This window comes from Ascidiella aspersa, chromosome 6 (genome assembly GCF_963924565.1).
Source record: "Ascidiella aspersa chromosome 6, kaAscAspe10.2, whole genome shotgun sequence".
In the NCBI taxonomy this organism is placed as follows: domain Eukaryota; kingdom Metazoa; phylum Chordata; class Ascidiacea; order Phlebobranchia; family Ascidiidae; genus Ascidiella; species Ascidiella aspersa.
Window position 1 is genome coordinate 22,936,121 of NC_139452.1, and position 12,664 is coordinate 22,948,784.

The 12,664-nt window shown below is 36.0% G+C and overlaps 1 protein-coding gene across 1 annotated transcript; it reads right to left on the bottom strand.

Annotated features, from left to right (window-relative positions):
• Window positions 1-1,052: 1,052 nt before the first annotated feature.
• LOC146140846 (uncharacterized) lies at window positions 1,053-1,861 on the bottom strand. Its single transcript, XM_083392719.1, has one exon. It carries the CDS (start codon window positions 1,859-1,861, stop codon window positions 1,133-1,135), a length of 729 nt encoding a protein of 242 aa, XP_083248845.1. The 3' UTR covers window positions 1,053-1,132.
• Window positions 1,862-12,664: the final 10,803 nt, after the last annotated feature.

Sequence of the window (12,664 nt, forward strand, 5' to 3'; positions counted from 1 at the left end):
TTATAATTGCTTTTAAGGAGGCAGTAAAGTCTTTTTTTCTCGGTTTAAAATTTGAGTCCACACGTCGTCATCCATATACTACTATTAAAAAAGTGTAATAAAAGTACTTTGAGGAAACGCGATAAGTTTAATAGTTAATCTATTTCAGTGTTTGTTAACTATTGGGGGCACACAAGGCGAGCGAAGCGAGCGCGATTTTTTGGTAAACCGGTATTTCTTTTAAATTTCCTGCAAGATTCTGTTACATTTTCAAAAAAATAGTAAAAAATATTTGTCTATTATTTTTGAATACGTTTTCCGTTTGTCTGCGACGCACTTGACAGCTTTCCATGGCACAACAGTAAAGAAGCGCTGATCTAGTTCAAAAAAAGGATCAAAACATAAACACACTGCAATCAGAAAGATGATTCGCGCGAAGCGCGAAAATTTTTTGCATTTACACACTTAAAATAGCTAAAAAGTATTTGAAATGGACTCGTGTCTAATTTTTCAAAGAGGCGGCGGGCGAATTATATTGGCGGGCTGGTTCTGATACAGATTTACTTTAACAACAACAAAAAAAAGATTTTAATTGTACTTGGATTTAAGTTCGTTTATCATATAGTCGAGGTCAGCGTGAGACTCACTTCAGCCGTCGCTGCAAAATCTGAAAAACGCCGCTTTGCGCGAGTGCGCGAAACAAATTTTACAATTTTTTTGAAATATTAACTATATGGCACTACAAGCTCGTACACCACTACAAAGCTTAAAAATATGTCTTATTTTGGCGGAAATTGGCCATACTACCTAGGGAAGCGCGAAAATAAGCTGCTTTTAGGTAAAAAAATGTACATTTTTTTTAGTTTGGGGGGGGCCATGGCCATATCGCCCCCCCCCCCTAGATCCGCCCCTGGTCTGAACGGAACTAAACATAGTTCCAACTTGTGCTGTATAACACATTGCTATACAGATAATAAAGCACCTTCTTTGTATGTCCAAGGTAGCACATGAAGTCAAGCAGATACAATATGATTTTCAATAAAACAAGAAACTTATCAAAACGACAGTAATGGTGTACTTTTAATTAAAGCAAAACATTGGAAGATGCACGGCAATTAATTATATTTAAAAAAACAAGATATAGCTCTCTCTATTAAAGTTTTGAGACTGGATTTTTTTGAACAGGCAATACATGTTTATAAATCAGTTTCGCTGAGTTGTGTATGGGCGATAGCTTCAAGTCGGGTTTCATTCCAGTCAGTGGATCCACGTAGTCGCTGTAAGCCACTTCTCGCAAAACTGTATAGCCGCTTTTCTCCATTATTCTTTGACTAAAGTTGGACACGGAAAAGCCAACGATGCAATCACAGTCGATAGACCGCGCGTAGTCGTCCCGCATTTGCAGCAACATGTCAAATACTCCCAGTCCTCTGTAATCAGTCTTCACTGAACCCATGCTAAGCATCAATATTTTGTTGGCGTTTAGATCCGCAAACAGGTCACCTTCCATGAAACGGGCAAATCGCATAGCTGTGGCGTATCGAGGACTCCCGGCGCCAATTTCGGCGTCCGTCGGTGGATTTTTGGCACTTGCTTTGTCGTGAATCGAGTTGACTTCGCATGCGACAAGTTCTCCAGTTGCCTTGACGAAAATGCCAAACGAGGCGTTGTTTTTTATCTTGATACGAGCGCGCACAATGTCGCGGTCACCAATATCTTCAGGTGTCAGACGGAAAATTTCTCGAAGGGGGTGCTGAGCGGTGTAGTGGGCCGCCAAAAGCCGGTCGATTTGAGGCAAGTCGTTTTCGTCTAATTTTCGGCAGACCAATCCCGACAGAATTCTTTCGCGTTCCTCTTTCGAAACTTTTTTAAGTTTGGACATTGTTTTAGAGAGATGTAACACCGTTATCACAACGCTTTTAAGATGACAGCAATATTTTGTTGTGAATATATTTTGAACTTTACACCTCAAACAAACAGAACTGTTGAAATACAAAAACAATCTATATACCACTAAAATTGTTTTACAACATGTTTAGAGTAACACAGGAAACATACAAAATAGTAGTTAAGCGTTTTAGTTAGTTATTTAGCCATCTTAAGTATAGCTTGCTTAAACGTAGAACGTTGTTTAGCCATCTTAAGTATAGCTTGCTTAAAAGTAGAACGTTGTTTAGCCATCTTAACTATAGCTTGCTTAAAAGTAGAACGTTGTTTAGCCATCTTAAGTATAGCTTGCTTAAAAATTGGCGTTCTAGGTTAGCCCTTACTTTCTGACCACAATTGCAGGTTACGTGTCTAATTTGCGAGCCTACTCCCCCAAAACAAAGTTTGCTGCAGTTGTACATCCTACGTTTTCCTCTCATACACCAAACATAACTTTGCTAAGCTAAATTTATTGTAGATATTGCCCACTATCAATTTTTTTCACATAGATGCAAATCGCATAAAAACTATTTTCATGTATTATTAGTCCGATATTTTCTTATTTGATGATCAAGCATGAACAATATTTAAACACATCCCGCAATACAACTAATACGCTTTTATGGTGTTTCCTAACGCAAACCAGTCCCATCCAAGCTACCTTCAATATCTGTGTTAAAATACCCCTTTAATCCGCCCCTAGAGCTGGCCTACATCGAATAGATGGCATTAACAACTATTTGCTCGGTTGCAAGAAAGCCACATATACCGCCCGTGTCAAATGTATGTAAATATCTACGACATCCCGATCAAGCAACCAGTAGAAATAGCTGATTCAGGATTATCTCTATACAGCAAAGAAATAGGGTTTAACTCTTAGACTTCGCTATACGTTGTTCTGGAATTCTATGCATCGCTCATGTTGTGTTTGCTTTGCCCAATATTTGACAAAGATTGATTTGCCAAATACATAATCTATACATCCTTTTACCACAAGATACACTACAAGAAAAGTTGCATATACTGTAGAGGCAATGTTATCAAACTTGTTAAACAGGGTTAGTTTGTAAATATTAACTTTTGCAATGGTGTTTTCTATAACAGTTTACACGAAACTCACATACGATCAGCACTATTCTTCTTTTCTAAAATCGAACTTAAAATTATTTTACTTTAGGATGGCTTTCTAACAAATCGTTCTTGACTTCAGTAGGTTGTTTTCCTTTGTCATAAAATATTTCACCCTTAGTTTACAAAAATAAACTACCCTTGTCGTTTACCCTGCAAACAAGTTGCAAACCTTGTTTACCATGTTTTTCTTGCTTTTTCCAATCCTTATTTTCGTTTTCTGGATTCGCCACGAATAGGTTTATCTTACGGGCATATAGATAAGTTATAGATCCCTATTACAAGTAATTATAATCTAAACCAGTGGTCTCCAACCTTTTTAATAGACAACCCCAAGTTAAATAAAATGCAGTTATAATTTACATTGCGACCCCAATTGTTTTGAGATACAAACAAAATAAATTCAGATAATGTTTGAACAAAGCAGTACGAGCGTAAACATAACAATTTCATTTGTTTGAATAATGAATTGCATTCAGTGCTATGGTTGCGGTTGCATAGTATCTCCACTAGTTTTGGCATCAACTTTATATAAACATAACCGCATATCATGCTCTACTTCCAAGCAATACAGGCCTACGACGTTTCGTGATTATTATGCTCATTGCGCTTTGTCCCTAATCACAAACCATATGTTTAATAACGGGATGGGGTTCAATCACAAAATGTAATAGAGCCGGGTAAGTTGATTGAATCGAATACGAAAATATTTACTGAAACTTTTGATTATGTTACTTTAAACGAGTTAAAAGAAATGTCGTTTTCTGTATCCGCTGTCATAATTAGGAATACAAAGCGGACTCCTTATATCTGCAAACCACGTTTGCCAAGTTAAGTATCAAAAAGTTAAGTTTTTGAAAAAATGCACACGTTCGCTTGTAATAACCTCATTGCGCTGATTTCCGCTTTGCAAACCCTTTTTGAAAAAAAAAAGCTTTTTATAACTCATTGAAAGAAAGTCGTAGTGAAACAATTTGCGAGGGAAAGTGCTTATGCTGCGCTAAATCAAAGCTAATTTTTGTTAAATGTACCGTCATCTGGTTTAGCACTTTTTCAGAGCTATAGCAGCAATAATATGTAGAAAATGCACTAAAAGTTTGAAACTTTTTGTTTAGCTTTTGTCATTGCATTTAACGCCGTAACGACACAATAACAATGTTAGCAAACCGTTTCGAGCAGCAACTGACTGAGTGTCAACGCAATACTCCATTTGCAAGAAAACCATTTAAACAGCAAAAACTGACTTTTAAGTAGTAGAACAACTACATTAATGTATAGCAAATGTAGTATTAACTACATTGTTTGTGACGTAACAGTGCATGACAATTGAAGGTGTGGCATGCCTGTGATCGACTGTTGTGGTACTGCTCACAAATGCTAAAAAAAAGTATTAAGAGTAAAATGTTTATAAATTTAGGGGGAGCCATGGCCCCTCAGCCCCCTCCCCCCCTCCTAGCTACGCCTATGCACCCTCACCCAAATATTGTACATTGCTTTAATAATAATCTCAACGCTGTGGTAGGATTCTAGGCCAGCGCCAAATACAGTTTTCATTAGTCATGTTTGGTATATCTTATCACCTTCTTTTGTCCACTCTGCCTTATATATAGCGTTGACCAGCACACATAAGCTTAACTTTCTTCCACTTACGTCTTATGCCTTACATTCTGTGTGTCAGGTAAACTGAAGCACTATACAGTTAAACTCAAGTAATTCTTTTTTTTTCAATTTTGGGTTAATAAAAAACGAACAAGCAGCAAGAGATTGCCACCCCAAGAAGTAGCCTAAGCCGTAAAATCGGTTGTGCGTCATAAGTTTACTGGAATATTACGTAATAATGCATATCAGTGCAGTTTGTACACACAAGCTGGCTTGGATTTCGCGACATGTAGTTACTGCGCTGGAACAGATTACTTTTCAATCCGGATTGAACCCTAATCTAATCTGCCCACGAAAAGTGCATATGAACGGGCTTACTGTTACAGCCTGGCTATTTGCCGGGGGTCAAACTGCAAACAGCGTCACGGTCTATGAACATCAAGCAAAAGAAAAAGGCAACGAACAAGTAGGCTACTAACCTAGTTCCTAGTTACTTGCATAGAATTACTCCAGGGGAAGTAAGCTAATTGCGGAAAAGCGGATCACAGGGTTGCCAGATGGCCAACATAAAAAATGCAATAAATGGTCATGCTGGTACATTGAATTTATCTATTTTGTATATTTTTCTTCAAGTTTTATCTTTTTGCAAGTTTTTTCTTTTTGTGTTTGTTTAATCTCTTTTTTACATACCACACATAACATTTTTGAATGAAACAAAAAAAGCCGAAAAAAGTCAAATTTTCTTCGGATATTTTTAGAAATAATGAAATCCAAAGAGGTTCAAAAAAGTACTCAAATTTGGCTCTAAAAAATCCTAACAGGTAATCTTGGCGGATGACGCAGCATGGGGAGGGCAAAACCATCTCTATATTTTAAATGGAAAGGTTTTGCCTTTCCCCCATATGTAGGCCTACATATGTGATGTTGTGTCTATTGGTTAAAAAAAATGGTTGGTGCGCATTCTGGTCTTCACCTCTGTTATAAACAACAAACAACGAACTGAACATAACAAAAAAAGAATCGCTTCAAAATACAAAAGAAGAATATTTTGCTCATTATTCAGTGTCCACGACGACGATTCACTTTTCTTTATAAAAGACAAATGGCAGCCCCAATTCAAAGTAACCTAAAGATTAAAAATAAAATGTTGATATTTATTTTTGACTGGAGAACACGCGATAGAAATCTTTATTTGTGCGCACTCAATAAGAATTGCTTATTTACTCTAAATCTAAACGTTTTTAGGCCAGTAAATCTAAATAAAAATGAAATTCCACAAAAAGTTTTTTTGTCGATTCTTTACAGGAAAGGTGCCAGGAACTCTTCAAAAAGATATCGTGCCTGAGACGTCATACTTAAGACATCCACATTCGTCATTTTAAAGAATATTACTAAATTTAACAAAAAAGTCTATTGGAACAAAACGACAAAAAGAATCGATGACTTCATTAAGGCGTCATTTAAAATAACGTAGGCTATCTACAAAAGGCATATTTTAAGTTGAAGGAACTTTTGAAGTTGTACAAATTTTAAACTTTTAAACATCGATGCGAATCCTGTCAATTTTTTCTCGGTAACTGTTTATCCGTGATAACAAAAAAAACAGTAACGCGACTAAAATAATTGGTTGGATTTGTATAGGCACAATCATAAATAAAGCGCGCTCAATAGCTCAAATTATTTCGTTAAAACAAAACAGGATTATCCAACATACTTAGGTTTGGCGTATACTAGCAACATCAGAATACTTGAAATCCAGGTAAATAAATCATGCAGTGGCATCATGCAGTGGTAAATAAATCATGCATAACTTGAAAAAGGAACGGCAGCAACTGCAATAAAAAAACGAGAACACAAGCCCGATAAAATACCTATTTTTCCACTGTTACTGAAATTGCGTCAAACGATAATCCCAAGAAAACTGTTAACCAGGGGTTTCCAAACTTTTCTATAAGTTTTGCCTGGTGGACCCTTTGCAATTATTTTGATATTTCGCGGCCCTAAAACAATTCAAGGGTCAGTTGTCCCATGTTTCTTGTATAGTAGACTAGTGCAGTCACGTTTCTTTCTAATGTGACAACTTTCTAACTAATGCGAACGATTCGTTGATAGCCGATAGAACAGCATAATAGGTGCTTTATGATGTCACAAGAGACATCATACAACACGCTGTACTATCGAATAATAAAGCATAAGTCTAATAATGACGACAGATAATGTTTAATTCAGAGTATAGTGTTAAAAATCATTCGCTAAAAACTAATGGTAAAAACTTAAAATCGAATTCTTATTGCGGACCCTGTGCAACTGCTGTACGGACCCCATGGTCTGCGGACCCCAGTTTGGGAACCGCTGCTGTAGACTGTTTACGCTTAGTGAATTAAAGTAAATCCCGGAGAAAATCAGCGGATGCTAAAATGAGCAGAAATATGTGAATGCTCTTTGTAAAGTAATTCTTAATCAGTGTAATTTTGGACAATAATTGATTGGGATAACAACAACCACTAAATGCCCGATGGCAGCCAATCACATTATCCAGAAAAAGGCTCTTAATTAATGCAGGGTTAACGATTAATTCCCTTTTTATAACAGAAGTCGAACTCCGCTTTCTTTAACAGGACATTCGTCATTTCCGTCAAAACCCTACAAATGGAAAATATAGCCGGCAATTTATTGTTTTAACTTTCTAGGCAACAAATTAACTCACTCTTAAGGTAAAGTTCACCAAACTACGGCGCTGCCACAAAGTTATTCTTGCCGACCGGCGGCATTTTTCCCTTTTGAAAATAAAGTGCGGTTCAAATGTTGTCAAATGCGATTCTAAACAGATATTTGGATAAAAATTGAACGGGAATTTTATTTAATGTGTCAGTATATTTAATGTGTCAGCAATGTGTTTTGCATTTCTATTATACAATCAACAGTTTTGTTGTGAAATTAGTTTACCCACAAAATATAGCTAAACATATATTGAATTAAGTGCATAAATCTAACACAATTTATTTCATGAGTATTTGAAAATGGGTCAGTCTGCAAACGTCTATTTAGACACCGGAACAATTATTGTGGTGTTTTTAATGCAGGGTGTAAATTAAAAAAAAATATAACACAATTATTGTATTTATGTGTTTAGTAAATTTAAACAACCAATGTGTATAAACTTTTTCGTACAGACAAATTTATGAAAAAAAAACAATTTATGCGACCTTTCTTCAGCATTATAGAAGTAAAAATCTGTTCTTCCAATTGCATTTCTGTGTAAGTGTTAAATTGCATGAAACTCATGTGACGAATAATGTAAGAGTAAGATGTTATCCAGATAACTTAAAGGCCGACGTATGACAAGTCCCCCAACCTAGAAGTGCTTCTACAATCACCAACGTCATCAAGTAATTTTAATTATTTGTCATGTTACAAACGGCTAGCATTTGTTTCACCCAATTATGAAAGGTTAGTAATTGAATAGCAGATCGTAAATGACTCAATTAAAAATTGGCTGGAACTTTGCTAATTTGTTTATCCTAAGATCCCTTCACTCGAAAAATTCTGTATGATTTCAAACCGCATGGTTTTTAGCCATGACGGCCATAAATGACAAGTAAGTACACAATGATTGTTTTATAAATAATTTTGTAGAAAATACTATACAGGTAAATAAAGACCCTTTGAGCTAAAAATACGTTTCGCAACCCGATGTGTCAAGAGGCGGGATAAACCCTTGTGTTGGAGATTCCTTTGACTTGACTGTAGTGACGACATATCCACAAGAAATTCCAGCTCTATACTTATACGATGTCATGAGACTTTGTCAAAAGACGACGGGTTAAATCTAAATTAAGAAGCTTACAAATGTGGTTTTACGAAATGTTCGATTTATAGGTCTTTGTTGGAAACATCTAACAAAATCAATACGTTGATTGTATAAAAGAAATCTAATTTTGTTTCGCAGCAAACCAAAACAAATTTGAAGGCAAGTTTTATTTCAGGAAAAGGTTTATGGATTCGTTAAATATAGGTTTCGGAAAACAAATCACTTGTAATTGTACAGTTTTCAGGGAAAACTAGATTTAAAAAACACCTTGTGACCGAATGACGCAAGATTGTGCGAAATTTTTTCATAAATTTTAAAATGACATAACTATTTTAAAGATGTCATCTAATTTTGCATCGGACAAAAATATCAACATTCCCTTCTGTATCTTCGTTTACATTGTCACGGCGCGTGTCGAAAAAGTGCAGCATCTAATCACCAAAGTCTGTTTTGAGTCATTGGGGGACAAGCGACACGTTTCCGTTACGTGAAAAGGAAGTTTCTGTTTAAAGCGTTGACACCGTGTTAGGTCTAACCATCGGAGAAAGTACTCTCGTTTATCTTACTTCGCCACTTGGTATAAATCTGGTCTCGGCAATGTCAGTATTAACATTTTTTGGTGATTTAATTAAAGAGAACATAGTTCGGCAGAAGGGATAGAATCTACATGCGAACTGGAACTTTGTTAAGCTATGGTAGTAGACTTTGCTTTAGTTTAGATAATCAATAGTTCGTTCAAACAACTCCTTCTTTTTACAAGGATGTTAAACTATACTTGACATTAGACAAAACTTTACGAGCCAAGAATTACCCTCGCCTGTAAATCTTAATTCTTGAAAATTCAAAGTGTATACTTCGCACGACAATATGAGCTCTCAAAAATGTTAACAGAATAACAAATATAATTTTAAAGAAAGAAATCAATAAAGGAGAAAGAAATCTTATATGTTGATATAAGCAGTCGAGATGGATTACAGTAGCAGTGTAAGGTAACTTGGTATTATAACGGAGCACAGTTGTTCGGCCATACAAAATATGTCGTTTGAACGTTAAAGAGAGTTTAAAATTGTTTGTTTAGATCTGTTTTGTGGCGTTATATAACCCTTTAACATGGTTAAACATCGATCGTCAGAACTACCGAAAGCCCAAGCTATCTCGAACCGCCGGACAAGCAAACGCCTTAAAAAAGTACCAGAAAAACACTGTCAAACTCAAGAGGATGCAAGCTACACATCACGAGAAAATGAGGATGATACTCAACCTTTAACACTTCTCGAGAAGGCCGGTATATTCAGGACGCAAAACTCAAAGAAATGGCGGAAACGACTGCGTTCGCGCAATCGCCGTTCGTTGGAAATGAAAGGCAAATACGAGTTTGATCCGTTTTTGATGGAGCACAACGCCAAAATTATAGAGAAAAACAAGAAAAGAAGAGAGATGGAAAAGAAGAAGGGTTTAGAGGTAAACAAGTTATGCCTAAACTTGCATTATTGCTTTCTTGAAAATCACGCTGTACAATTCATGAAAATGATAAACAATTATTCTGTTTAAGAGCTTAATATATTTTTAAGTCTTTATTCGACAATTTAATTGTATCTTTAATACGCTCTGCACGGATCCGTAGGCTAATGTATCTAGTAAATCGACATCATCGTAATAAGGCTTTTTCCAAACGCACTTCTATGTAATGGTTATGCTCTTGCGTATCAAAACGTCTTTGTTTAGATCAGCGGTTCCCAAACGTTTAAAAAAAATTGCCTGGTAGATCTTTGCAATTATTTTTCATATTTCGCGGCCCCTTAAAAATCAAAGAATCCTATGGGAAAAATGCAAAAATCACACCAATGATAAACTAGCAAATGCTATCGAATACGGTTAGCGGTGGGATGGGTGCACTTGTTTTACTGCTTTAACTCATCAATGTTTGGTTTGGTTTTGGACAGTGCAACTCATATGTGGTGCACTACAACATCCAGTCGGTTTCGGTATTGGTTTTTCATGATGAGTTCGAGTGGAAAAGGCTGCATCACACTCATAGGTATAGTTACAAAGGAACGAAGACTTTTAGAGCCATCTTGAAAATATTTGGATGGGACTGCCCCAATTATATCCCAAAGTCACTGCAGCACATTTCTTGTTGAAGAAGTTTTGCGGCACCATCGTTAATCGCATCTATAAAAAAAATTGATTGCATTCGATGCTGAAGGTAAATCGTCCAACTTGAGTGTGAAAGGGGTGTTAATGAAAAGGTGCAATTTGTCGAATTCCTGTAGTTCAAAAAAATTAGGTTATATTTCTTCACTGAGAATGAACCCGTGTTGTTTTATCATTTCAATACTATGATAAGTTGCCTTAAGTGAAGAGTGTTTATTTCTTTTCCTTTCAGAGCCAGGTTGACAAAGTTGACAGACTGAAAAATGACAATTGAAAATGCATGAAGCATTAAAAAAGATTGGCAGAAAAGCTGTTGTGTAGTTCTGGTTTTCACTCTCTCCTGAAATTCTTTCCTTATAAGGATGACTCTTTTCAGAACTTTTCCCTTTGATTAGCCATCTGGCATGTGTATAAAGCAAAATATTTAGAAATGTAGATTCACTTTATTAGCACAATTCTTGAAAAAAACGGGAATTAACTGCATTTGCTGTTATTAAAAACATAGCTTTAAATACAATGGTAAGTACGCATGGCAACTTATCGGGCATTTTGGCCAATAATGCTTAACGATGGAGAATGCAGTGCGCTTCAACTGCATTTGGAGACTTTTCTTTGGCCAGAGTCTGGAAACCAGAGTGACATCCCAGCATTGCTGGAAGACCATCAGTGCAAACACCAATTACGTGCTGCAATCGTTCCAAAAAAATCAGGATTCCAAAAAAATCTGTCAATTTTGTTGAATATATTTTTTGCCTTTGTAGTTCTGTCAATAGGTTCGCAGAACAAAAACTAATCTTTGAAATGTTTTTATGTACGTAACGCAAATATACGCAAAGTTGAGCTAGATCAGTAACTTCTGTTGTTTTCTCAAACTGGATTGAAAAAAATTTAAACTTTGATTTGTGCATCTTTAAACCACTTGTAACAGAATGTTATTTGACATATCAGCTATTCGGTTTGACATTTTGCAGCATAGCAAAATTAACTGTTCTCCGATAGTGTGTGGTTGTTTTGCATTCGCTCTATGATGTCGCAAGAGACATTATAAAACACGCATTATTATCGAATAATAAAGCATAATGATGACAGATAATGTTCAAAACATAATCTAATGTTTAAAAACATTCGCTAAACCCTCAAGTTTTAAACCATTTGAAACAATGTTTTTCTAGTATTGCATAATAGTACATCTGTAATGTTAAAAACATTCACTAACTAAAGACAAGCATAAAGCAAGCATTACACCCGAGAAAGCTTTATTATCAAATCAAAATAATTGCTCTACATTTCGAACCGTCTCAAACTGCTTTAAAGACCAATTCTCATGGCGAACCATCAGAAACTGCTCTACGGAACCCAGTTAGGGAACCGCTGATTTAGATAATGTCGATTAACCAGACTAGTCTTGCTTATAGTCATTCATTTTCAGGCTTTTCAGGCATTTGTTTTATTTAGTCCAGTGGTCGGCAAACTGTGTGCCGCGGCCCAAATGTGGCTACCGAGCCATTTTTAGTGGACCGAGAGCTGTTTTTTTAAAGTTTAGTTTTAACAGTATAGTTGCGGGCCGCGTGACTAATAACCGTACATTAATTGTAATAAATATAAAAAATATAGTGTGCTTGACGTAACTTTGTAAAGTCTTCTAGTCATTTGCTGCCCCACGGCCTAACAAAAAACCTTAAATCTACTCTGTTGTCGTAGTGGTTTTTCGTAATGGGCTTTTAATAGCTTTGGAAAGAGTATTTTGGCTGACGAAGAAAAAGTTTGCCGACCACTGATTTAGTCATTCGCACTAACCCAATGAAAACAATAACCATGTTACCCGTGTTTACAGGAAAGAAAAGTAACTTTGGATATCAAGTATGTTCATCACGACGGTAACGATTGCAACAGTTCCAGCTTTCGATCGAGAAGGTATCCGTTATTGGGCAGAAAAGCGCAACTTGGAAAATACTTATATTTGGTTTAAACTCCTTAACCAATATATCTTTCCACAAAATATATACTTTTTCTAAGGATTTTAACGAACCACAACGTGTGCGTTTTTGTTATTACATAGTTATGTTT

Excerpts from the sequence above, each read along its gene's own strand:
- LOC146140846 (XM_083392719.1), bottom strand. The coding sequence starts at position 1,861 with ATGTCCAAACTTAAAAAAGTTTCGAAAGAGGAACGCGAAAGAATTCTG.